We start from the raw sequence: 26,944 nt of genomic DNA, 5'->3' as shown, positions 1-26,944 counted from the left end.
TCTTGGAATATAGTTTTCTTATCAATTAACAAAGTAGTTTCAGCGTAATTTTTGATCAATTGAAAGAAGCCAAAAGACCCATTTTTGGGTTAAAATTTTGGTTGAGAATTTTGGAGAAAAAAATATACCATATTAATTCTAATGAAATTCTAAGCAATTTTTGTTCTCCTCATTTTTTTGTCTAATCTTAACCCAATTTGAGAAAAACGCGTTTGAAAATTCATGTTTTGTTCGTTTTGTCGGGATAATTTAAATCAGCACTGTAGTATTGGAAATTGTTGGTAATAATTTTTAGCGAACGATCTGAAACTGCTCATTTTGACGTGAGATTTTGCTGTTCACTGATATTCCGCTTTCAAGTTAAACCCGCTTTAAAAAAACCTACCGGAAATGCTGTAGTGTTTGACCTATTAAAATTGCTAAAGTTCACTGATATTGCCAAAAATTTGGCGTTGACTATATAATTAGCAGCAAAAAGTTCGGACAGACAGAATTAATTAAAATGAGCAATCAGTGCTTTTTGACGCTTCTTTGCATGCCAAATCTGACGCCGGACAATCTTGGACTTTTTGTCAGACCAAATTCGAAGAGCAAGCTCGTCGATTATCCGATGATTATGCTAGCCTAATTTTTACATGCTGCGATCAACATCCAGATTTACTATAAAATAGTTAGCAAAAGTAGTTAAAAAAACTAAAAACTAGAGTTATTTTCAACAAAAAAAAACAGATTAGGCCGTTCAAAAAAAACAAACGGAAATAAGAAGATGCTCAAATCATTCAAAATTTAGAAATTAATCGTAGAAACATTTTAGCCACCCTGTTTCTGTTTCAAGTTTTACTATTCGCCGCTTCGGATGCAATTGCCCGCCGTGGTTATAAATTTTGAGCGATAATCTGCGTTATGAACTTTCGACGTTATGTTTATTTCAGTTTTAATTGCCTTTGATGTCTAGACAGTTGCTCTTTTTAATTATTTCTGTCTGTCCGAACTTTTTGCAACTCTCTGTATAACGAGAGTAACAAAAAGTTGGAACAGACAAAATTAATTAAAAAGAGCAATCTCTGCATTTTGACTGATTTACGTGCAATTGGTTCAAAATTGGTCTTAAAGATTTACTTTTTCAAAAAAGTCATTCAATTAATTTAGTCTGTCCGAACTTTTAACAAGTAAGTATAAGTTCGGCAGTTACAAAATTTTGAAGGTCACCTAATTTAATCAGGGAGGTGACTGGTATTTGATTGAAATTGGACTTCGAATAAGAAATTGCATTGCGAGTTGAGAATTGGCATAACCTAAATCTGCGAGAGCTGTCTTGGTTAATAAATATGTCAAATTGATGCTTGAGTTCCGGTGATTGGTTTGTTTCATCAACTCATTTCCTTGGCTAAACAATTGTTTGTTTTCAGATCCGAATGAGAGTTTGACTGCCGATTTTAACGTTACACGAAACCAAGTTCAAAGTAAAACCAAGTTCCAAGTAAACTTAAGTTCCAGTCTAACGGCCAACAAAGTGCATTTTGTTTCACAACAGTTAATTTCATAATTGAATTTTAATAGCAAGTGTTGCGTTTCTTTTGTTACGGAATTTGTAACTAATTCAAGAAAGTTTATAGCACTACAACTAATAATGTCGGATAACGGATCTAGCTTGACCAGAAAGATGAACAACGACTTCGCTTATCAAGAATCGCCTGAAGGTACTGTCTATCGACCTTTTTCCATTTCGACAATGAACAGAATTCTGAACGCTTATGAAGGCTATCAAGAGTCGCCAGACTTCGATTTTCAATCATATTCATCCAGTTCTTCTGGCGGGACTCCTGGTGCTGGACTCTCTTCTGAACTCCAGGGAACCTTGAAGGTATCTGGAGTCTCAGAGAGCCCTGGATCACCTCCCATTAGTATGACTAGGAAGAGATCACTGTTCAATGACAACTTTAAGGATGATTCAGAGAACAAGGTTTCGAGTTTGTTCGGACCAGAAGATGACTCGGAAAACCAGATTCCGAGCTCGCTCGGTCAGACGCCGGTAAAGGCGGAGAGTAATGTCACAAAAGAAGGTGGCGACGTTGGTGGGACTCGAAAGCGAAGTATTCAACGGAATCCGAGAAGCGTTTTGGCGGAAATAACAAATAATTGTTTCGAGCCAGTTCTCAATGTGTCTGGTGAGCTGAAACCAAATTTTAATCCTAGCTTCATTTTTGTTAATCACCTGTGGTTTTTCTGTAACGTAAAAAGTTCTGAAACGAAAAATTTGGATTTCTTAACCAGGACCTCTGGTTTTCTCGTGGGGTGGCGGGGCGTTTTTTGGTCGACCAAATTGATTTTCCGAATCACTATAAATACCCCATTTCGTCCAAGAAATCGCCTTTTTCGGCGCGTGCTCCCATTTCAAGGTCAGTCTTCCAAAATGAATCTCAAAATAGTCAGCAGGGTATCGAATTCCTGTTAAAAGACCTCCGCCCCCCTAAATCCGCTTATGTCAACTAAATAACACATTAAGTTATCAGTTAATTGTGAGGTATCAGTTAATTGTGAGGTATCAGTTAATTGTGAGGTATCAGTTAATTGTGAGGTATCAGTTAATTGTGAGGTATCAGTTAATTGTAAGGTATTGTAGTTGTAAGGAATGATAGTGAACTGAATTTTCTTAAGTTTTGTCTAAATTAGTTACGATTGCGATCGATAGACTTTGCATGGTGGTATCGGAAATGGTGCTAAGACCAGGCTGAATTGCTTGTGTTTTGTCATTTCGAAACTTCACATTTAAGCTCAGTGAAACTCGAATAATTTTTGTGACCCTAAATAGATTGTTTATTCAGTTTCCATATCAATAGCGACTGTGCGATTAAGATTTTAGAATTACTGATAAGATAGCAATTACAAACGTTGTACACTATTTAAGTAACTACCAAGAGCAACAATTTGAGTCGCGTCATTTTTGACTCCTGAACGCTTAGTAATATTGCATGACTGGCTGTAGAGCCAAGATTGCCGTTACCAAGCGATGCCAAAGTGCTGCAGTGCGGAAAAAGAAGACAAAGCGTCTAAGAAGTTGACGATTAAAGGCGGACTCACTGGTGGAAAGTCCAGAACGACTCAGCTAGCCAAAAAGCGGAAAAAACCTACAGTAGAACAGTATAAAAGCGAAAGTTTAGTAACACATGCATTTATAAACCACTCGACTATGGACAATTCGAAAATGAGTATCAAAGTAAGAAGGAAAAAACCAGGAGACATCTCGGATCCGGAGTCCATGAACGACATCTTGACGAACTCGGAGTCTTCGATAACGAGTGTTCCGGAAGACATTCCAGTTGCGAAAGTCGTTCGGCCTCGAAGCAAGCAACCACCGGATGAGAAAAAGGGGAAGAAATTGAAAAAGAAGAGAGGAAGGATTAGTCAAGTTAACACAGCGTCGGCAGAAATTCTAGATGACTCATCCGGGAGGTCTTCGGTGGTGTCCCAACTAACGTATGTCGAAGGAATGGACTATGCGACCGGACTAGGACTGGGTTACAGGATATCAACCACAGTTACCGATAAAACTAGCAAACACTCGAAACGTGACAAGCATGAAAAATCAACTTTAGTGATATAAATAGTTGGAACATAGTATATAACATGAACAAAAAACTAATTGCTGAATTTAATAATAGTCAGTTTTAATATGAAATATTTCGGCTGCAAAAAGTGCCGGCTATGATTGTTTGTCTAACTTGATATTTGTTTAAGGCGGCCAACCCAGAGAAAATCTGAATGGATCGAAGAAGCCAGTATCGAAGTTTCGGCGCTTCGATACGACACGGGCAACTGTCTCGATCCAAATTGAAGTGGATAATATCTGCGAAGATGGCAGAGGGAACACATCACCTGAAGGCGGTCGAGATCTAGTTGTATCACCTCTTGGGAGTGACGACGTTAACTCTTCATTCGATACCAGCTTACAATCACTGGAAGAATCACCACTCGAAGTTTCGACCAAAAAAAGTGGATCTATCTTCGATACCCTGATCAGTGGAAAGATCCCGGATGTTGCGGAAGAAAACAAAGCAGACGAAACTGACCCTAGCCACAAGCGCAGAGCCTCGCCTAACATCGGAGTTGTTCAACGTCCTAATTTAGACTTATATAGTCCGATAGTTGCAATGCCTTACAAGATAGCTGATGTGCAGAGCTTCATAGGGGACAATAGTAGAGTGCATATACTGCCTGAGGTATCGGGACGCCCAGAGGTTGCGACTCCTGCGAGTGGCGTTGCCGATCTTCTCAATGGGATGTACACTCACAAGATTGAAAAGTTTGTTATCATAGACTGTCGATACCCATTCGAGTACAAAGGTGGTCACATTAAAGGGGCGGTCAATTTTTATCTTCAAGATCAAGTTAAGAATTACTTATTTCATGGCCAAGATAATAAGCAAACTGTTTTGATTTTCCACTGCGAGTTTTCCCAAGAGCGTGGTCCAAGAATGTTCAAATTTGTTCGCAACCATGATAGATCTGTGTTCCAGAACTCTTACCCTAAACTACGTTATCCAGAGATGTATGTTCTTTTTGGAGGTTATAAACAGTTTTTTCACCAGTTTCGACATCTATGCGAACCACAAGAATATTGCCCAATGTTACACCCTGCGTACTCTCTGGAAATGGTGCGAAATAGAAATGAAGAGAAAAAGAGTCGCGAAGCTCAAGCTGCTGCCAGAAATAAATTGGCAAGATTCCGAACAACTCGGCTGTAAACCAAAACTGCTTTTTTCTGTTTTTAATTAGCTTAAGTAAGGTCTATTCAATAGATACTGTTGATTTTAATGTTAACTTAAGACCTAATGATTACACTAATTCCCGATTATTCCTTAGATAATAAAAATTATCGCTTAAAGGTTAGTTTTCCAAGCATTCAGGCGATATTGCAAGCGTTAGATGTAAAAAACGGGGCAGTATAAATTCTCAATGAAAATGTTGGTTTTTACAGAAATAAGATAAAATTGAAATCATACTGAAGCGCAAGAGGTTTCCAGGGCAAACAATTTATCGTTGAACTTTGCATGCAATATTTCCTGTTTTTGGTGAGGTAGTATCAGTGTTCATAAGTCTCTTGTTTTTGGACATTGAAAACATCAAATGTTGAATATCGTTACTCTTCCATAGTTACCTTCATTTTTTCGAGGGAGACCCTTATTTAGGAAAAAGTGCATTTAAAATGCGTGTTATTTTGAACTAAACGCTGCAAATTTTTTAACAATAGGAGGAATTCATTTAATTTAAGAAAGATTCATTCTGAAAAAATTATATCAACAAATGTAAAAAATATTCAGCTTTCGCAATTAAAGAGGTTATTAAGGTTGTAAGAGATGTCAATTGATATTTTACCAGGTACATAACCCTTCCTTGTTTTAAGACGTATCTGGTAAAATGTATCTGGTAAAATATCAGTTGGTATCTCTTTCAACCTCAAAAACCTCATTAATTGCGAAACTATTCAGGCCAGTATGTATGGTCACTACTTACACTTGGTTTTTATTGACGGGCCCTAAAATTTTTCAAAGGCGCCATTGGCGCCAATATATACTAATATTGAGGGGGGAGCGCGCGCCGAAAAAACGCAATTTTAAAAAATTTTCAAAAAGTGCCTAAAGCTGATTTTTTTTCAGCCTGTTAATTCGAAATTATTGGCCAAAACGGACTTTTTAGTGCTTTGGCAGAACTTGAAAAATTAATTTGGCCGACCTAAAAAAAATGGCTACAAAAAATTCGAAAATTGTCATAGTCACTATTTTTCTCTCAAAAAAGTAGTCACCTGATTCAGGTTACTTGTAACTGTTCAGGTGGTGTAAAGGTTGCGGTGAAAGCGTTAACTGGATCTCAACTAAACAATCGAACCACAAATGAAACTCAACTAAACAATCGAACCACATCTCTTCAGACTAGAAGTGTTAATGCTAGAGCAATTTAATATAAATTTTTTTGGCCATTCATTTGCAAGTTCCTTATGCATTCCTAAATCGATCATTGGGTTATAATAAACAAATGTTACGATATAGAAATACCCTTCGTAGTTAAAGTACTAGCCCTAATTCTTCTCAAAAAATGTGCTAAGAAATCGGCAATTACACGTTCTGTATGATGCATGTGCTGTAGAACTATAGCATCAAAAAAGAAACATTGCGCAGACAATAAAGTTTCATGTTTCACTTGTGGGCAATGCAAACAACTCATGTCGATAATCGGTAAATAATCCCAAAAACTCACCTAAATCATGTTCATGAAGTCACCAATTCTCAGCTTCGATTATGAAAATATCTCGGCACAAGATAGCCACAAGAACTGCCAATGTCCTTGAGACAAATTGCTTTTTTGTCGGTCAGTCATAATTATTGCCGAACCGATAGTCTATAGCCGCTAGGGCTTACATATGCTAAGGGCTGAGTATGGATGACAGGAACTGGGTTCACCGGCGTGAGAGACAAGTCTCTCGGCCGAACGGACATCAGTTCTTCAGCGTACAAATTCATTGCCTGAAAAGTTACTGCATATGAGAACCAATGGCCGTGCGGCCGAGAGACTTGTCTCTCACGCCGGTCAACCCAGCTCCTGTCCCCCAATACTCAGACCTGAACACAAGTAAACACGAGCGGCTATAGCCCCATTTGACTGTTTGTATGAATGAAATAGTACGCTTGTACGAATAAAATTGTACGCTTTGCCTTTTTTACATTTGCGTTGAAGCAGTGTTTTTTTTTTCGTTTTTTTTGCAACGGGTTTTTTCCTCACAGCATCATGTTTTTGGTGCAACGAGTGGTTTTATAATGATTACTAACATGTTTTGAACTAAATATCCTGTATTCAAATTTCAGATTTTTTGAGCCATAGTGCAACCAGTGAAAAAATTCTAGGTGGAAAGTTTCCTCTGCGAATTTACAACTGTAAAATTTTGGATAGTAGGCCAACGTGCGATATGTCAAGCACCCACAAAGTGTAAAGTTGGGGCAAAATTTATAAACAGCCTTATTAATGCAAGTATCCGAGAGTTTACTGAAAGTAGGTTACATACCAATTTTTACCGTTCCGAAAAATTTTAGTGGTCCGAAAACCCGTGTAACAGATTCTTCTGAAGGTTGTATGGAGTGGGGAAATGTGAAAAGGCTTGAGGCATACAAAAGACAGAGAAGAAAAGGCGATTTTTTCTTTGGTATCATTTTCGTGAAAATCGGCACGATAATGTTCAAACAGTAATTTTTTTCAAAGTCGTAAAATAAATTAAAAATCTAGTCCCATGCTTCTGTTTCTTAAAAAAATCAACTTATTTGTCAGCATGCATAAGCATATTTAGGTAGTTTCTCTTCACCTTGCCGCTTTCTTTAGGGCGTTTTCCATTTAACCTTCACAATTTTTCTTATTTTTAACTCCCCCCTTTTAAACCCTATCCCTTTCTCCAAAACAGCTTCGCCATTTCTGAGATAAATAGAAACAAGTGATCTCCATAAACTGTTCTTTTGATTGAGCTCGTCTAATCAGATTTGACCGGAAGTTTTGAGAAACTGGAGGTAAGTCCGACTGAAAGTCGAGATGTCAAAAGTAGCTCTTCATATGTCCATAGTGGCTCTCCCTACCACTTGAAAGTACTCTTGATGCAGGAAGGTCCATATGCTTATTTTCTCTATGTATCTTACGTCACTCCCTATAGCCTTGGGAGCGTTCAATTCCAGGTAATTTTGACCCTCTTTTAGATTTTGTCCGTTTTCTCCAAAGATCCTCCCATTTCTGAGTCTAAAGACACACAGGGTCGCTTTTGAGAAAACGGAAAAAAAAATCTAGAGCAGGGCCAAAGCAACTTTCTCAAGGCCGCAGGATGCGGTGTTAGATGCAAAGAGAAAACCCAATGGAGAAATCAGTGTCTATGTTTGCCGAAAAATTGAAAAAATCAAGAGAAAAGAACATTTTTCAAAAGCGTCTCAAAAAGCCAATTCTCGTACGTTTTCATAATACGTGTTTTTTCAAACAAGAAAAAGATTCAATTTCTTCAAAAACTTCAATTTTTTCAAATTTGAAAAAGTTTGTTAGCACTATCTTGTTGATTTTCTAGCGTTTTTTTTTCCAACCACCCTTTAAACATGTGAAGAAACTATCGATTAGCCTGAGTTTCTTTCCGCCCAATTTTGATTCACTAAAAAATATTTTGGAGGCAAGACTGGAATGGTATTAAACCTCATTCTGTCGGAACTTGATTGACAAAAAATTTCAATAAGAATATCGCAGTGTTGATAAAAATTGGCGGAGTTGAGAGAAATCGAGGAAAATTGGTTAAGAACTACATGCGTTGTTACTTGCATCGCAACCAGCTATCATTTTTTGTAATTCGACAACTATTTATTGAAGATTTTGGACCGATTTTGTACTAGAGTCAGAATTTTTGTTTAAATTGATCGATTGCTATTAGAGTTATAAGCTCTTTTTCACTTCCCGAACACTTCAAAAAATTTCTGAATTCATAACAGTCTATGAGAACTGTCTGTTTTTTTTTGCGTTTTTTTTCCAACCACCCTAAAAACGTGAGAAGGAACTATGGATTAACCTGAAATTTTTCTTCCCAATTTCGAATGCCTAAATTTTTTCTTGCGTTGTTACTTGTATTGCCCAACAACTTTTTGTTTTGGATGTTAGACCGACTTTGCACTAGTCCCAGAACTTTTCAAATTGATCGGTTGCTATAAAAGTTTGAGGCTCTCTTTAACTTCCCGCTTATTTCATTTTTTTCAGTTTTTTTTGTATAATACTATGGCTAAATACGGATTTTTTTTCCTGTTTTGCAAGATGAAAAGGCTCTTTTCCACTCCCCTATTTGAATTTCAGTTTTGGAAAACTAATTTTACGTTGTTGTAATGAAATGAAATTTTGCATGATGATGAAATTAACTATTGTGAACATATTTGTTCTTCATACTTTTCATCGTAAAACCACGCATTCAGCAATAATAACAAGCCAGACAACTGAAAAAATGGCTATTTCTCCTTTCTCAACCTCACATAAGCATCAATTTTATGATGTGACGAGGGGTTTTACTAGGTTAAACATGAAGCCCAAATATATGGACAAGGTGAACAAAATTTCACTAGTCAAAATTTGCAGGTGGGGAAGGAAAAAGCCGAAACAGTTAAGGAAAGTGGAAAAGAGCCGATGAAAAATGTGTTCGAAATGTGATTTTTTTACCATGCAAATTTTCATTGCATTTTTTACAAAGATTAGTGGCTCTTTTCCAGTTCTCTCCTTTCAAAGTACCGAGTTTAATGTTTGTTTTACGAGTTATTACGGCTAAAAGCGCTATGTTACGCTGGCAAGTATGAAGAACAAATCTGTTCACAGTTGTCGTTTCGTTTCACTGTTCACCACGCCAAATTTCATTGCATTATGACAAGGTTAAATAAGCTTTTCAAATTTGAGTTTGAAAGGGGGAACTGTAAAAGAGCCAGATTAGTCGTTTTATCGTTCCTTCTTTAGATTTCTTCCAAATTTCGATTACCGAAAGCCTATTTTAAACGATTTTCAATATTTTAGTAAGTAATAAAATCATTGCAGCTTGAAACAGTGATCGAAGTATTACAAAATTTTTCATGTGTTTAGTAGCTTATGAATAATTGGCTCTTTTCCTTTTTCCTCGCCTGCAAATTTTTACAAGTAAATTTGTTGATCAAAATGTGTGCGTTTTTTTTAAAAACAAAAATTGGCATGTGGTTGATTAGCGGCATTGACAAACATATTTGGTCTCAATAACCAATCTTAACTAACCAACCATTTTTATGATTTAACGAGTGGAACACTTTTCAAGGAAATGTATGAAGATCAAAAAAAAGTTTGGGCTCTCTTTCCTTCCCTCCCCCCACCTAAAAAAAATACAAATAAAAAATTTGTTCACATTATTCGATTGTTATGAAAAATTCGCATACGGACTAATAAGGCCATGGGGGGGGGGGGGGGGGTTTCAGGAAAAGAGCCAAAGTTTGGAATAGCATATTTACTCCACATGCTGTATTCTATATCAATGTAAAAAACAGCATAACAAAAGTTTTACAAGACAAGGTCCAGGTGGGGAGAGGAAAAAGCTTCGAGCTTTGGAAAAAAATGAACTAAAATCTGATCACTTGTTCGTGAGAATTCACGTCAAGTTCCGGCGGGAATTTGTCTGGACTGATCAAAGAAAACCATCCAGAGTAACATCATTGACTTTTGACTTCTTGGCAACGACTACTTCAACTCAACTTGACAATTTGATACTTTTTTATTCATTAAAAACCCGCAAAAGTAAAGAAAATCCTTTAAAAAATTATTAAAAAATTTAAAAAAGTGAAAAAATGGTGTACTATCATGGACATGGGGGTTGGGGCCATCACGGAGGATACCATGGAGGGTGGGGACATGGTGGACACCATGGTTACCACGGAGAGAGGCACCATCTGCCTACGGGGGGATACTACTCCAGTTATCCCAATCTAGCCCACGCTGGCCATTACGGAGGGGGACATTTGGGACATTATGGGGGAAGTACGCATCACTTGCATGGAGGATGGGGACACCACTAGACTTCAGAGGTGACTTCAAGTAGACAACACAGACAATTTTGGACTGGCTCGTTTTGTTTTACTGACTGATGACTTTTTTGCCATTTGATGATTGAGACCAAGCTGTATATACTTAACCAAGAAATAAATATTGGTGTTATGACGAAAAATGGCTTTCTGCTATTTTAAGCATACTGTACTCATAAAGATCCTTTCACGTGACAGCTTCCATCAAACTATATGACGATCGAAATAGCAAAATCATTGATCCTAGCGATGCTTTCTGTTGTTCTTGTGTATAAAGAGCTATAAGGGGGCATCGCTCCATTAATTAAGATTTTTTTTAATTTGGAGGTCTGTAGCTTTCCGTTGGGTCAAGGGAGAGGATGTGTAGGCATGTGAATGACGAAGGGAGGGTTTTGTCATTAACGAAGAATCAAACACCTAAAAAAACGCTAATTTCTGGTCGAAAGCGAAATGGCTGGCCTAAACACCTCAAAAAAGTGTAAGAATGTTTCAAAAACTAGCCTTTTGTCCAAAAAAAAATCGCGAGCATGCCAGTGTTGGGGGAGGGGGGTCAAATTGAGACCCAGTACAAAGGCCACCATTCAAAAAAGCATGGTCATTAGTAAAGGTATAGGAATGTCGATAATGCCTAAAACTTAATTTTGATGTTTGCGCCTGTTTTGATGTTTGTGACTGTTTGTCGAGCGCCCTTGGAGGAATTTTAGAGATAGTTCTGTCAAGTGGCTTTCTGGGGGGAAGGGGGACTAACTGGAACTGGCTTTAAAAGTCTGGTGGTTCACCGCTGGACCTACTGAGCTCGGGTGGGATTGTTCCTTGTTTCTGATTTTTTAAGTTCGATTTCAAATTTTGAATCAATTAATTTGTCTTTCATTTGCTGATTTATTAAACTTCTACTAACCGCTTATCATGGGTTTGTTCAGTCCCTAAAGTCGAGTCAAAATTCTTTTTTTACCTTTACGTTGCGTCTAGATGAGGAAAAACAACTAAGACTGTACAAGCAAAGCTTGCTTAAAACCTTCAGGATTGATAAATTGGATTGGATGTGATTGTTGTTCTAGTTGGTATCATATCAGTTGTGTAAATATTTCTCTCAGCGATTTTTAAGAAAAATCAATGGTTTCAGTGTCCTTTATGCGTTGATGTAAAATCTGTTAATAAAGCAACAATAGGTAATGATTTAATTCTTTGACAATTATACAGCCATCTCAAATGTCCGAGTACTCAAGAGAGTACCAAAAGACTCACGTGTTCCCATGGTGGAAAGTATGTCGGACAAAACAAATGGCATCTTCTACAATGTAGAAGATGATACAAAATGCCTAATTCCTTAACGTCTTTCTTGTTTTTTTTGGAGCTACAAAAAGAAGTGGATGCAACTAGATCACAAGCATGAACTCTTTGATAAATAATAAAGTTCGAGCAAGAGACGTGTCACTTCCAAAACCCCATCCTAAAATTTCAAGCGCGCTTCTGAGTGACCTCAAGCAGAGAATAAAGCTAACAAGTAGAAAGCTCGATTAAGAAAAAATAAGGGGAAGGATAAGCCTTGCTGCTTCGGATGACAAAATTGCTCCTTTTTCAACTGATAACTATCAACAATTGTTGTCTGTGCACCCTCAGCAAGCCAAACTTGCACGGATAAGCAGCAGATCTGGATGACGAAGTTCCTCAAAATTTTAAAGATCTTGTTAGTAAGTCGAATGGCAGTGCAGGACCTTATTTTCTGAAATCGCTTACTAAACTGATAAACCTCATTGGAGATGGCAAAGTACCCGAACCCCTAAGACCTTTTATTGGCGCAAAGCTTATTACCCTCATGAAGATAGACTGAGGGTTGAGACCGATTGCCATAGGCAACACGCTGAGACGTATCGCGTCTAAATGCGCTGGAAGCAAGGCCCTCTCCCAGCGACAAAATTTTTGCGGAAACGTACAGGTAGGATGCGGTATTAAATGAGGAGCAGAAATAGCTGCACACTTGTTTCGAAACCTAATTGAGCGCAACGACATTCCACAAAGCACTGTTCCTTTAAAACTAGATTTTAAGAATGCCTTTCATTCTCAAAATAGGGAGACGAGGCTCAAGGCTGAATCATGTTTTTTTTTTCAAATCGTCCCGAATTGTACAAATACAACCATTGCGCGTATAGTAAACCTGCTTACCTTTTTTACGGAAGGTCTATCATAATGCCAGAAGACAGAATTCAGCAAGACGATCCTGAAGCCCACTTTTTTTGCTGAAACAATTCAGACACTAGTCAAACAGTTGGAGTCGAAAATTAACATCTGATATTTAGATGATTGAAATATAGCTGACGACTATAAGGTAGTACCCCGGGACCTTAAAAAGAATCTGATATCGGAACAAACTTACGGCCTGAGCTTGAACACTGAAAAGTGCGAACCTTGTTTTTGGGACCGACCAAGAGTACACAGTATAGTTCAATTTTAACACAATTTCGAAAAACATGCCCTAAAATGAAATAAAAAACAAAAGAAGAACTCCTCATATTAGGATCTCCAATCTTTGCACTTTTTCGGAAAAAAAATTTCCTGACAAAAAAATTCAGTTGCTTGAAAGAACCTCGGATGTCATTATGGTTTTATTATGACGCCCATTATGGTGTTTTTCTCCTGAAAAATTGCTTTGGCATGCCAAAACTCCTATATTTTTTGCGTACGAGACCTTGTTTTTGCAAAATGATCCTTTGGAACGCTACGACAGATTAATAAGAAATTCGTTATGCAAGGTAACTAATGGGAAAATGGATAAAAACCAGTTTTTTCAAGCAGAACTTCCGGCAGCCAAAAGTGGCTTGGGTAATTCTTCCGCTAGTCTGCTAGCTTTACCCGCTTTCTTAGCCTCAGCAGTTGGAGCGAAAAACGCCTTAAGCGAAATTTTCGATTTGGAGCTTGTGGATCGAACAAATGATGATGCGCTTAAACGGTGGTTTGAACTTGAAAAAATTGAAATGGCTCCAGAAAATGAAATCCACAAAAACTGTACAGAGCCAATTTTTGACAGTGGAGTTGGAAATTTGATTTTACGACTCGTACCAACGAACTTACAAAAAATACAACGCGCTGCAAGATAGATTTGGCTCCCAATGGTTAAACATCATCCCGTGCAAACATTTAGGGTTAAAACTGCTGAATCAACAACTCAGAGTTTCAATAGGACTTCGATTAAGCTCAAAAATTTGCGAGCGACCTAAATGTGTTTGCAGAAAAGACGTTACCGAAGATGGTTGGCATGGCCTTTCTTGCCTCAAAAGTGCAGGGATATTCTCTAGGCATTGAAACATGAACGCCCGTATAAAGCAGAGTTTATCTTCAACTCACAATCCGTCTGATTTAGAGCTACGACACTTCTACAGGACCGATCAGAAGCGACCAGGCGGTTTTACTTTCGTTCCATGGGCTTTTGGTAAGCAGCTCTTGTGTGATGTAACGATAGTAGATCCTTTGACCCTAATAGCAGTAATGACGGGTCTGTTTGCAACCCTTGTACGGCTGCCGCTGAAGCGGAAGAGCGAAAAAATGACAAGTAAAAAAACTTAATAGATGATGGGTATCTTTTTCAATCGCTAGTTTTTGAGATTCAGGGTGCGGCCGGCCGCAGCAAGCAATCTTTGTAAGGACCTAAGCGTATACACTGAGGAACCCAGAGCAGACAACTTTTTAAAACAGAGAACAATCCTGGCAATACAGATTGGGAACGCCGCTTGCGTATTCGGAACAATAATTAACACAACAATTTTTGATGAAATTTTTTTTGTAACACATTTATATTTGTATATTAATTTTTTTCGTGTCGAGTTGCGTGTTTTTTTGAAGAAACGTAACACGTATCGAGTTTAATTGTAAGGACATCAACACTTATCATCTCCTTTTTATCATTATCACTTCCATATCTAGACAGTTCCTCAGTTATTTTGATACTTTTGACCTTCTGATTACTTTTAAAAAGTTTTCGAGGCAGGATCAGCGTAACAAAAATCCTAATATAGCCTCACAGTGATTTATTGAATTATTGGGCTCTTTCTAATATCCCTCCCTACATTCAGAATTCAGTTTTGAAAAACCATTTTAACGTGTTCAAAATGCTGAGAAATTTGGCATGGTAATCAAACTAACTATTGTGACCAGGGTTATTGAATATAATTTTACATCGTGACATCACGCATTTAGCCATAATAACACCTAAAATAACTATGAAGACAGAATTTTTGAAAAGTGGGGCAAAAAAAGATAAGAGCCAATTATAGCCCCCAATATAGGTTTTTCCCATTATAGCTTTACAGTAAACTTTAAATACCCCCAAGCTTATAGATTTCCCCCAGGAGAATATACTAACAGACAAATTTCGCGTAAGTCTGAGTTTAAAATTCCCCTATTTCAAAATTTGCTTGCATGACCAGAAGAAACGCAGACTCAAAGAAAGATCAAAGAGAGCGGTCTTATAGCGGGATCCGCTTACAATTCACAAATTGACCTCGTAATGATGTAGTAAAATTTTGTTGCTTTGTTCCGCGCACTGACGAAAATAGTTTCGGATCATTTTAAATTGATTTTAAATCGATTTCCAACCGATCCAACAACGTGCATTTTACGTACTCAGATCCATCAGAATTTCGGAAGATTCATCAGAATCTCACTTAAAGCCATTTTAAATCGATTTAAATCGATCCTTCTTCAAAACTTTAAATCGATTTAAGTGTCTAAAAAATCGATTTAAATCGATTTCGATGGAATTTCCGACTCACTAAAATCCATCCGAATTTCACTGAAATCATTTAGAATCTCACTTAAAGCCATTTTAATTCGAATTAAATCGATTTTTCTTCAAAATTTTAGATCGATTTGAGTGTCTAAAACTCGATTTAAATCAATTTCGATGGAATTTCCGACACACTAAAATCGACTTTTTGCTAACAAGACACAAAAAATAAGCTATTTAGAAAACTAAATGAAATTTTTTATCCTTGATATTTTAAATAAAAAGACACGTACCAGATGTTTTAGAAGTCTAGAAATGAATAAAAAATGATCAATATGAATCAGATTTCGAGCTCAAAAATATGCAATGAAAATAATAAAAACTATCAATCTAAATCAAATATTGGGCAAAAACCAATGTTTTAAATAGAGGAAAAGATCGCCAAAAATCAAAATTTGAGCTCAAAAATATGCAACGAAAATCTAGAAATGGTCATTATAAATCAGATTTCGTTAATTAACATATGTAAAAAATCAAGAAAATTGTCAAAATAAACCAGATTTTGAGCTTGAAAATATGCAACGTAATCATAGAAAATGAACATTGTAAATCGAATCATAGGCAAAAACCTGTGTAACGAATGAAGAAATTGGCCAATATAAATCAGATTTTGAGCTCAAAAATATGCAATAAAATTATTTGAAAACTATCAATGTAAATCAGATATTGCGGGAAAACCAATGTATTAAATAGAGAAAAAGTCGCTGAAAATTAAAATGTCAGCTCAAAAATATGCAACTAAAATCTAGAAAATCATCATTATAAATCAGATTTCGTGCAAAAACATATGTAGCAAATCCAGAAAAATGTCAAAACAAACCAGATTTTGAGCTCAAAAATATGCAATGAAATCATAGAAAATCAACATTGTAAATCAGATCTTGGGCAAAATTCTGAATTTAAATCAGCTTTAGTGAATCAAAAATCGGCTCTTTTTCCAGTAAAATTTGAAAAAAGCCCTTTTCCCCTACACCTCGCATTTGAATTTCAGTTTCCAAATGCAAATTTTATGATGTCAAAATGTAATGAAACTTTGCATGGTAAAAATTTTGACTATTAAGAACACATTTGGTCTTCTGATTCACGTATATTAAATTTTTTCGTGTCGAGTTGCGTGTTTTGTTTTTTGAAGAAACGTTACACGTATCGAGTTTAATTGTAAGGTTATCAACACTTATCATCTCCTTTTTATCATTATCACTTCCATATCTAAACAATTCCTCGGTTATTTTGATACTTTTGACCTTCTGATTACTTTTAAAAAGTTTTCGAAGCAGGCTCAGCGTAACAAAAATCCTATTATAGCTTCAAAGGGAATTGATGGGTTCTTTCTAATCCCCCACCCTACATTCAGAAGTCAGTTTTGAAAAACCATTTCAACGTGTTCATAATGCTGAGGATTTTGGCATGGTAATCACACTTGTGACCAGCTTTATTGAATATAATAACATCGTGACATCACGCATTTAGCCATAATACCACCTAAAATAACTATAAAAACAGAATTTTTGAAAAGTGGGGCAAAAAAGGATAAGAGCCAATTATAGCCCCCAATATAGGTCTTTCCCATTATAGTTCTGTCAAGTGGCTTTCTGGGGGGAAGGGGGACTAACTGGAACTGGCTTTAAAAGTCTGGTGGTTCACCGCTGGACCTATTGAGCTCGGGTGGGATTGTTCCTTGTTTCTGATTTTTTAAGTTCGATTTCAAATTTTGAATCACTTAATTTGTCTTTCATTTGCTGATTTATTAAACTTCTACTAACCGCTTATCATGGGTTTGTTCAGTCCCTAAAGTCGAGTCAAAATTCTTTTTTTACCTTTACGTTGCGTCTAGATGAGGAAAAACAACTAAGACTGTACAAGCAAAGCTTGCTTAAAACCTTCAGGATTGATAAATTGGATTGGATGTGATTGTTGTTCTAGTTGGTATCATATCAGTTGTGTAAATATTTCTCTCAGCGATTTTTAAGAAAAATCAATGGTTTCAGTGTCCTTTATGCGTTGATGTAAAATCTGTTAATAAAGCAACAATAGGTAATGATTTAATCCTAGACAATTATACAGCCATCTCAAATGTCCGAGTACTCAAGAGAGTACCAAAAGACTCACGTGTTCCCATGGTGGAAAGTATGTCGGACAAAACAAATGGCATCTTCTACAATGTAGAAGATGATACAAAATGCCTAATTCCTTAACGTCTTTCTTGTTTTTTTTGGAGCTACAAAAAGAAGTGGATGCAACTAGATCACAAGCATGAACTCTTTGATAAATAATAAAGTTCGAGCAAGAGACGTGTCACTTCCAAAACCCCATCCTAAAATTTCAAGCGCGCTTCTGAGTGACCTCAAGCAGAGAATAAAGCTAACAAGTAGAAAGCTCGGTTAAGAAAAAATAAGGGGAAGGATAAGCCTTGCTGCTTCGGATGACAAAATTGCTCATTTTTCAACTGATAACTATCAACAATTGTTGTCTGTGCACCCTCAGCAAGCCAAACTTGCACGGATAAGCAGCAGATCTGGATGACGAAGTTCCTCAAAATTTTAAAGATCTTGTTAGTAAGTCGAATGGCAGTGCAGGACCTTATTTTCTGAAATCGCTTACTAAACTGATAAACCTCATTGGAGATGGCAAAGTACCCGAACCCCTAAGACCTTTTATTGGCGCAAAGCTTATTACCCTCATGAAGATAGACTGAGGGTTGAGACCGATTGCCATAGACAACACGCTGAGACGTATCGCGTCTAAATGCGCTGGAAGCAAGGCCCTCTCCCAGCGACAAAATTTTTGCGGAAACGTACAGGTAGGATGCGGTATTAAATGAGGAGCAGAAATAGCTGCACACTTGTTTCGAAACCTAATTGAGCGCAACGACATTCCACAAAGCACTGTTCCTTTAAAACTAGATTTTAAGAATGCCTTTCATTCTCAAAATAGGGAGACGAGGCTCAAGGCTGAATCATGTTTTTTTTTTCAAATCGTCCCGAATTGTACAAATACAACCATTGCGCGTATAGTAAACCTGCTTACCTTTTTTACGGAAGGTCTATCATAATGCCAGAAGACAGAATTCAGCAAGACGATCCTGAAGCCCACTTTTTTTGCTGAAACAATTCAGACACTAGTCAAACAGTTGGAGTCGAAAATTAACATCTGATATTTAGATGATTGAAATATAGCTGACGACTATAAGGTAGTACCCCGGGACCTTAAAAAGAATCTGATATCGGAACAAACTTACGGCCTGAGCTTGAACACTGAAAAGTGCGAACCTTGTTTTTGGGACCGACCAAGAGTACACAGTATAGTTCAATTTTAACACAATTTCGAAAAACATGCCCTAAAATGAAATAAAAAACAAAAGAAGAACTCCTCATATTAGGATCTCCAATCTTTGCACTTTTTCGGAAAAAAAATTTCCTGACAAAAAAATTCAGTTGCTTGAAAGAACCTCGGATGTCATTATGGTTTTATTATGACGCCCATTATGGTGTTTTTCTCCTGAAAAATTGCTTTGGCATGCCAAAACTCCTATATTTTTTGCGTACGAGACCTTGTTTTTGCAAAATGATCCTTTGGAACGCTACGACAGATTAATAAGAAATTCGTTATGCAAGGTAACTAATGGGAAAATGGATAAAAACCAGTTTTTTCAAGCAGAACTTCCGGCAGCCAAAAGTGGCTTGGATAATTCTTCCGCTAGTCTACTAGCTTTACCCGCTTTCTTAGCCTCAGCAGTTGGAGCGAAAAACGCCTTAAGCGAAATTTTCGATTTGGAGCTTGTGGATCGAACAAATGATGATGCGCTTAAACGGTGGTTTGAACTTGAAAAAATTGAAATGGCTCCAGAAAATGAAATCCACAAAAACTGTACAGAGCCAATTTTTGACAGTGGAGTTGGAAATTTGATTTTACGACTCGTACCAACGAACTTACAAAAAATACAACGCGCTGCAAGATAGATTTGGCTCCCAATGGTTAAACATCATCCCGTGCAAACATTTAGGGTTAAAACTGCTGAATCAACAACTCAGAGTTTCAATAGGACTTCGATTAAGCTCAAAAATTTGCGAGCGACCTAAATGTGTTTGCAGAAAAGACGTTACCGAAGATGGTTGGCATGGCCTTTCTTGCCTCAAAAGTGCAGGGATATTCTCTAGGCATTGAAACATGAACGCCCGTATAAAGCAGAGTTTATCTTCAACTCACAATCCGTCTGATTTAGAGCTACGACACCTCTACAGGACCGATCAGAAGCGACCAGGCGGTTTTACTTTCGTTCCATGGGCTTTTGGTAAGCAGCTCTTGTGTGATGTAACGATAGTAGATCCTTTGACCCTAATAGCAGTAATGACGGGTCTGTTTGCAACCCTTGTACGGCTGCCGCTGAAGCGGAAGAGCGAAAAAATGACAAGTAAAAAAACTTAATAGATGATGGGTATCTTTTTCAATCGCTAGTTTTTGAGATTCAGGGTGCGGCCGGCCGCAGCAAGCAATCTTTGTAAGGACCTAAGCGTATACACTGAGGAACCCAGAGCAGACAACTTTTTAAAACAGAGAACAATCCTGGCAATACAGATTGGGAACGCCGCTTGCGTATTCGGAACAATAATTAACACAACAATTTTTGATGAAATTTTTTTTGTAACACATTTATATTTGTATATTAAATTTTTTCGTGTCGAGTTGCGTGTTTTTTTGAAGAAACGTAACACGTATCGAGTTTAATTGTAAGGACATCAACACTTATCATCTCCTTTTTATCATTATCACTTCCATATCTAGACAGTTCCTCAGTTATTTTGATACTTTTGACCTTCTGATTACTTTTAAAAAGTTTTCGAGGCAGGCTCAGCGTAACAAAAATCCTAATATAGCCTCACAGTGATTTATTGAATTATTGGGCTCTTTCTAATATCCCTCCCTACATTCAGAATTCAGTTTTGAAAAACCATTTTAACGTGTTCAAAATGCTGAGAAATTTGGCATGGTAATCAAACTAACTATTGTGACCAGGGTTATTGAATATAATTTTACATCGTGACATCACGCATTTAGCCATAATAACACCTAAAATAACTATGAAGACAGAATTTTTGAAAAGTGGGGCAAAAAAAGATAAGAGCCAATTATAGCCCCCAATATAGGTTTTTCCCATTATAGCTTTACAGTAAACTTTAAATACCCCCAAGCTTATAGATTTCCCCCAGGAGAATATACTAACAGACAAATTTCGCGTAAGTCTGAGTTTAAAATTCCCCTATTTCAAAATTTGCTTGCATGACCAGAAGAAACGCAGACTCAAAGAAAGATCAAAGAGAGCGGTCTTATAGCGGGATCCGCTTACAATTCACAAATTGACCTCGTAATGATGTAGTAAAATTTTGTTGCTTTGTTCCGCGCACTGACGAAAATAGTTTCGGATCATTTTAAATTGATTTTAAATCGATTTCCAACCGATCCAACAACGTGCATTTTACGTACTCAGATCCATCAGAATTTCGGAAGATTCATCAGAATCTCACTTAAAGCCATTTTAAATCGATTTAAATCGATCCTTCTTCAAAACTTTAAATCGATTTAAGTGTCTAAAAAATCGATTTAAATCGATTTCGATGGAATTTCTGACTCACTAAAATCCATCCGAATTTCACTGAAATCATTTAGAATCTCACTTAAAGCCATTTTAATTCGAATTAAATCGATTTTTCTTCAAAATTTTAGATCGATTTGAGTGTCTAAAACTCGATTTAAATCAATTTCGATGGAATTTCCGACACACTAAAATCGACTTTTTGCTAACAAGACAAAAAAATAAGCTATTTAGAAAACTAAATGAAATTTTTTATCCTTGATATTTTAAATAAAAAGACACGTACCAGATGTTTTAGAAGTCAAGAAATGAATAAAAAATGATCAATATGAATCAGATTTCGAGCTCAAAAATATGCAATGAAAATAATAAAAACTATCAATCTAAATCAAATATTGGGCAAAAACCAATGTTTTAAATAGAGGAAAAGATCGCCAAAAATCAAAATTTGAGCTCAAAAATATGCAACGAAAATCTAGAAATGGTCATTATAAATCAGATTTCGTTAATTAACATATGTAAAAAATCAAGAAAATTGTCAAAATAAACCAGATTTTGAACTTAAAAATATGCAACGTAATCATAGAAAATGAACATTGTAAATCGAATCATAGGCAAAAACCTGTGTAACGAATGAAGAAATTGGCCAATATAAATCAGATTTTGAGCTCAAAAATATGCAATAAAATTATTTGAAAACTATCAATGTAAATCAGATATTGCGGGAAAACCAATGTATTAAATAGAGAAAAAGTCGCTGAAAATTAAAATGTCAGCTCAAAAATATGCAACTAAAATCTAGAAAATTATCATTATAAATCAGATTTCGTGCAAAAACATATGTAGCAAATCCAGAAAAATGTCAAAACAAACCAGATTTTGAGCTCAAAAATATGCAATGAAATCATAGAAAATCAACATTGTAAATCAGATCTTGGGCAAAATTCTGAATTTAAATCAGCTTTAGTGAATCAAAAATCGGCTCTTTTTCCGGTAAAATTTGAAAAAAGCCCTTTTCCCCTACACCTCGCATTTGAATTTCAGTTTCCAAATGCAAATTTTATGATGTCAAAATGTAATGAAACTTTGCATGGTAAAAATTTTGACTATTAAGAACACATTTGGTCTTCTGATTCACGTATATTAAATTTTTTCGTGTCGAGTTGCGTGTTTTGTTTTTTGAAGAAACGTTACACGTATCGAGTTTAATTGTAAGGTTATCAACACTTATCATCTCCTTTTTATCATTATCACTTCCATATCTAGACAATTCCTCGGTTATTTTGATACTTTTGACCTTCTGATTACTTTTAAAAAGTTTTCGAAGCAGGCTCAGCGTAACAAAAATCCTATTATAGCTTCAAAGGGAATTGATGGGTTCTTTCTAATCCCCCACCCTACATTCAGAAGTCAGTTTTGAAAAACCATTTCAACGTGTTCATAATGCTGAGGATTTTGGCATGGTAATCACACTTGTGACCAGGTTTATTGAATATAATAACATCGTGACATCACGCATTTAGCCATAATACCACCTAAAATAACTATAAAAACAGAATTTTTGAAAAGTGGGGCAAAAAAGGATAAGAGCCAATTATAGCCCCCAATATAGGTCTTTCCCATTATAGCTTTACAGTAAACTTTAGATACCCCCAAGCATATAGATTTCCCCCAGGAGAGTCAACTAACAGACAAATTTCGCGCAAGTCTGAGTTTAAAATGCCCCTATTTCGAAATTTGCTTGCATGACCAGAAGAAACACAGACTCAAAGAAAGATCACAGAGAGCGGTCTTATAGCGGGATCCGCTTACAATTCACAAATTGACCTCGTAATGATGTAGTAAAATTTTGTTGCTTTGTTCCCCGCACTGACAAAAATTGTTTCGAATCATCTTAAATTGATTTTGAATCGATTTCAAAACGATCCAACAATGTGCATTTTACGTACTCAGATCCATCAGAATTTCGGAAGATTCATCAGAATCTCACTTAAAGCCATTTTAAATTGATTTAAATTGATCTTTCTTCAAAACTTTGGATCGATTTAAGTGTCTAAAAAATCGATTTAAATCGATTTCGATGGATTTTCCGACTCACTAAAATCCATCCGAATCTCACTGAAATCATTTAGAATCTCACTTAAAGACATTTTAATTCGATTTAAATCGATTTTTCTTCAAAATTTTAGTGCGATTTGAGTGTCTAAAACTCGATTTAAATCAATTTCGATGGAATTTCCGACACACTAAAATCGATTTTTTGCTAACATGACAAAAAAAAAGCTATATAGAAAACCAATTGAAATTTTTTATCCTTGATATTTTAAATAAAAAGACACGTACCAGGTGTTCTAGAAGTCAAGAAATGAATAAAAAATGATCAATATGAATCAGATTTCGAGCTCAAAAATATGCAATAAAATTATTAAATCTATGTAAATCAAAGATTGGGCAAAAACCAATGTTTTAAATAGAGGAAAAGATCACCAAAAATCAAAATTTGAGCTCAAAAATATGCAACAAAAATCTAGAAAATCGTCATTATAAATCAGATTTCGTTAATTACATATGTAAAAAATCAAGAAAATTGTCAAAATATACCAGATTTTGAGCTTAAAGATATGCAACGAAATCATAGAAATTGAACATTGTAAATCGAATCTTGTGCAAAAACCTGTTTAAGGAAGGAAGAAATTGGCCAATATAAATCAGATTTTGTGCTCAAAAATATGCAACTAAAATCTAGAAAATCATTATTATAAATCAGATTTCGTGCAAAAACATATGTAACAAATCAAGAAAAATTGTAAAAACAAACCAGATTTTGAGCTCAAAAATATGCAATTGTGAGTTTAAGTGAGGGGGGTTGGAGTGGGTAAAAGCGGATGGGGGCAAAGTGAGGTGGGTTAATTTGAGTAAGTTCAGATTGCGAGTAGGCCGTGAGTAACACAGAAAGGTTGCAAGTTTTGCAAATGATTTTGCAAATTTTTTTAAAGATTATAATGCGTCATAATCAAGTATAATCGATTTTAAATGGATTATAATCCATTATAGTGGAAATAATGGATTTTTTTTTTACGAAAAAAAATCAATTATAATGACAAAATAATCGATTTTGTGGTCTGAATTTGTAACTATAATGGATTATAATGACATTATTTCAGACTTAATTTGCACATTTAAAATTACAAATTAGGGGGGAAGGGTTGAAAAGAGCCGAAAAAACACGTATTCGTGTGTTTTCAGATGAAGAGGGAATCAAAGACGTTCAATTATTTTTTGTATTTTTGAATTTTTTTTTTTAGCTTAAAGGGCTTCTGTTCTGGTCTGGTGTTGTCAACTTTTTTTACCCATTGGCTAAGGTTCTTCCCTTAAAAATATCACATTTTAATGACATTCCATGTTTTATTAAGTTTAATAGATTGTTTGTTTGGCTATTTCGGCTTGAATTTTTCAGACATAGTTTTGCCTGATATTAGCAGACTTAGTGTTTTTTTTTCTTCTATAAAATCATCCGTTTTTTTGAAGATTTTCATCAACGCTAAAGAGTAGTTAGTACCCTCCGTATCGTAAGTTAATCACTGATAATTGTCTGAAATGGAATGTTTTTTTTTTCGATTGGAATTTTATTCAAGTCAAAAATTTTTTGTTTCGAAGCCAATTTATTTTCAAGCATATTAGTTCATACTAAAGGTCAGCGGCTGTGTTTAATCGATCTTTTTCCCCAATTGACTTTTCCCCTTTGTCGGATTGTTATGAAAATTTACATACCGACTAATAAGGCCACGACAAACTTATTTGGTCTTCATACTCAACCTCGTAAAACCACTCGTTACACTAAAAAAACGAAGCTCGTGTCAGGTGGGGGAAAAAGGAAAAAGAGTCAATTTTTCTAAAGGCGCCTTTGGCACTAAAATATACTAATTTTGAGGGGGAGCGCGAGCCAAAAAAAATCGCATTTTTGTCAAAATTTGCCAAAAAGTGCCTAAAAGTGCCTTTTTGGCCAGTTTTTTCAAAAATTTTGCCTGCGGTGTAAAAAGTTTGCTCAAAACGGGGTCTTTATTTTGATTTAGGAAAGCTTATAGTAATTTAGGAAAATCAATTTGGTCGATTTAAAAAAAAGGTCGTCAAATATTTCCAACATTTTTTGAAAATCCGTTCCCCCCTCGAGAAAATCCTAGATCCGCACCTACTTTCGATAATGATCAAGTTGCAGAAAAAATGTTATAAACTTATTTGGGATCCAAGGCTCTTCATAGTTTTTCTCATTAGCTTATCAATGATTTTCACCGGCAAACCTATTTTCGGTGTTTTCTGAGACGATTTCTTGAAACTGTATGAATAATTTTACCACTGCTTGGGTTTTTCTTGATTTTTTTGGCGAACTTTTGATTCGTAGTTAACTTGACTTGATGGACCAGGAGAAAACGTCTTAAATTTTTGCAAAAATTAGTTGGAATGTTTAAATATTTTTATTACAGGTTTCGGATACCAAGATACAAATTCAAGTGAAATCATTTATAAAAAGAAGAGTTTCTTTAGACATCTAGCAGCCACACCTGGATAGGAGACTTCCAAACTCGGCGTGGATGTTCTGGAGAATGCCGATGAGGAAGGTGTAGTTCCTCGGACGCCTCCTGCAGACGGCCTTCATGTGATGTGAGTCACCACAATAGGAACTGTGGCAGATTTCTTCTGGGCAGCCTAGAACTCACACAGAAATTAACGGCTCTTCTACCGCCCCTCCTCCCCCATATGTTATCCGAATATATTTTATATATTAATACAATTCACAAGTTCAGTAATATATAATATATATTATTACAATTCACAAATTGACCTCGTAACGATGTAGTAAAACTTTGTTGCTTTGTTCGAACAATATGTATAAACAATTTTACAATGCAACCATTGATTTCTGATGAATATGAGGACACCATGTCTTTTGTAAATGTGAAATATAGCCACATGCAATTTTTCATGAAAAAGTCACAAAGAAAATGTTCAAAAATTGCAAAATGCTTTACCTTATTGCTTACTTCTCAATTTTGAAACATCTTCAGACACTTCATTACAATCAAAGATCGAGCCCTACACAAATTGCTACTAACTTTGAACAATGAACTTTATTATGTTGTTCTAATCAATCACTTTAAGTTGATTATTATTTTGTATTCTCAGTTTAACCTAGTGAGTTGTGATGGTGCAGTAATCCGTGGTGTGAGTGTCCGTGCGAGTAACCCACTCCATGACATGAAGTGTTGTGATTGTGTTGCATCAGAGTAGATCCAGTGTAGTAGTAATCCGGGCAATATCTGTTGGGAAAACAAAAAAACTATAAATAGAAAACTCTGATACAGTTAAAGCTTTAATTGAAAGTAATTGAAAATAATTGAAATTAACATTTCTCAAAACTTTCGTAATGTCTCGTTTAGAAACTTTTTAAACTTAAAAAAGTCGTAAAAAATAAACATGATATACAAAGTTGAAGACTCAAACAATTCTCGTTTAGAAACCTCAAAGCATGCAATTTTTTCATTCTGTATGTAAAAAAAAACATGTTTTGTCTGATGCAAAAATGAAAACTCTGAAATTACTTATTTATTACCTATCAAAGTGACCTCCAGCATAGTGTCTGTACCCGTCCATAGCGTCACTCCCGTAGGGGGGCACATTGCACACGCGGGGAGAGAAGTGACATCCGTGAGCCGAGAGGCCACACCCTGTTGTGCTCCCGTGCCATTCGTTGTAACAACTCATCTTTTCACGAACCAAAAAGAAAATTTTTCAAAAACTGAATAGTGAAAATTTTTCGGGGACAAATTAACAAATTTTTCGACGAGAAAACAAAATTTTAGATCCAAAAAGTGTTCAAAATCCGGTAAGTTTTAGTCGGTGAAAATTCCTTATACTTGAAGTCAAGCTTGTATCACGCAGGCAGCGGAATGATATTAGTTGGTTGATTTAGTTTCTGCAGAATTAGGTTTT

General features: G+C 35.9%; 3 protein-coding genes across 4 annotated transcripts; 2 read left to right on the top strand and 1 right to left on the bottom strand.

Moving 5' to 3' along the window:
* The first annotated feature begins 1,413 nt into the window (after positions 1 to 1,413).
* Positions 1,414 to 4,885, top strand: LOC134851612 (M-phase inducer phosphatase 3-like). The gene is made up of 2 exons (XM_063867768.1): positions 1,414 to 2,168; positions 3,739 to 4,885. The coding sequence occupies exons 1-2, from the start codon at positions 1,631 to 1,633 to the stop codon at positions 4,743 to 4,745; spliced, it is 1,545 nt and encodes a 514-aa protein (XP_063723838.1). The 5' UTR covers positions 1,414 to 1,630; the 3' UTR covers positions 4,746 to 4,885.
* A 5,467-nt stretch (positions 4,886 to 10,352) lies between these two features.
* On the top strand, positions 10,353 to 10,580 carry LOC134852065 (uncharacterized). Its single transcript, XM_063868344.1, has one exon. The coding sequence runs from the start codon at positions 10,353 to 10,355 to the stop codon at positions 10,578 to 10,580; it is 228 nt and encodes a 75-aa protein (XP_063724414.1).
* Positions 10,581 to 25,417: 14,837 nt separating this feature from the next.
* On the bottom strand, positions 25,418 to 26,640 carry LOC134851853 (uncharacterized). Of its 2 annotated transcripts, XM_063868124.1 has the most exons (3): positions 26,565 to 26,640; positions 26,144 to 26,271; positions 25,418 to 25,660 (listed from the first exon to the last, which is right to left on the bottom strand). In XM_063868124.1, exons 1-3 carry the CDS (start codon positions 26,603 to 26,605, stop codon positions 25,503 to 25,505), a joined length of 327 nt encoding a protein of 108 aa, XP_063724194.1. In that variant the 5' UTR covers positions 26,606 to 26,640; the 3' UTR covers positions 25,418 to 25,502. The 2 variants fall into 2 exon arrangements, 1 of the variants encoding a protein (XP_063724194.1); XR_010164263.1 differs by lacking the exons at positions 26,144 to 26,271; positions 26,565 to 26,640 and adding an exon at positions 25,996 to 26,130.
* Positions 26,641 to 26,944: the final 304 nt, after the last annotated feature.

This window comes from Symsagittifera roscoffensis, chromosome 7 (genome assembly GCF_963678635.1).
Source record: "Symsagittifera roscoffensis chromosome 7, txSymRosc1.1, whole genome shotgun sequence".
NCBI lineage: Eukaryota > Metazoa > Xenacoelomorpha > Acoela > Convolutidae > Symsagittifera > Symsagittifera roscoffensis.
Note: the sequence above shows the minus strand (reverse complement) of the source record. Positions and strands in the feature narration are given on the sequence as shown.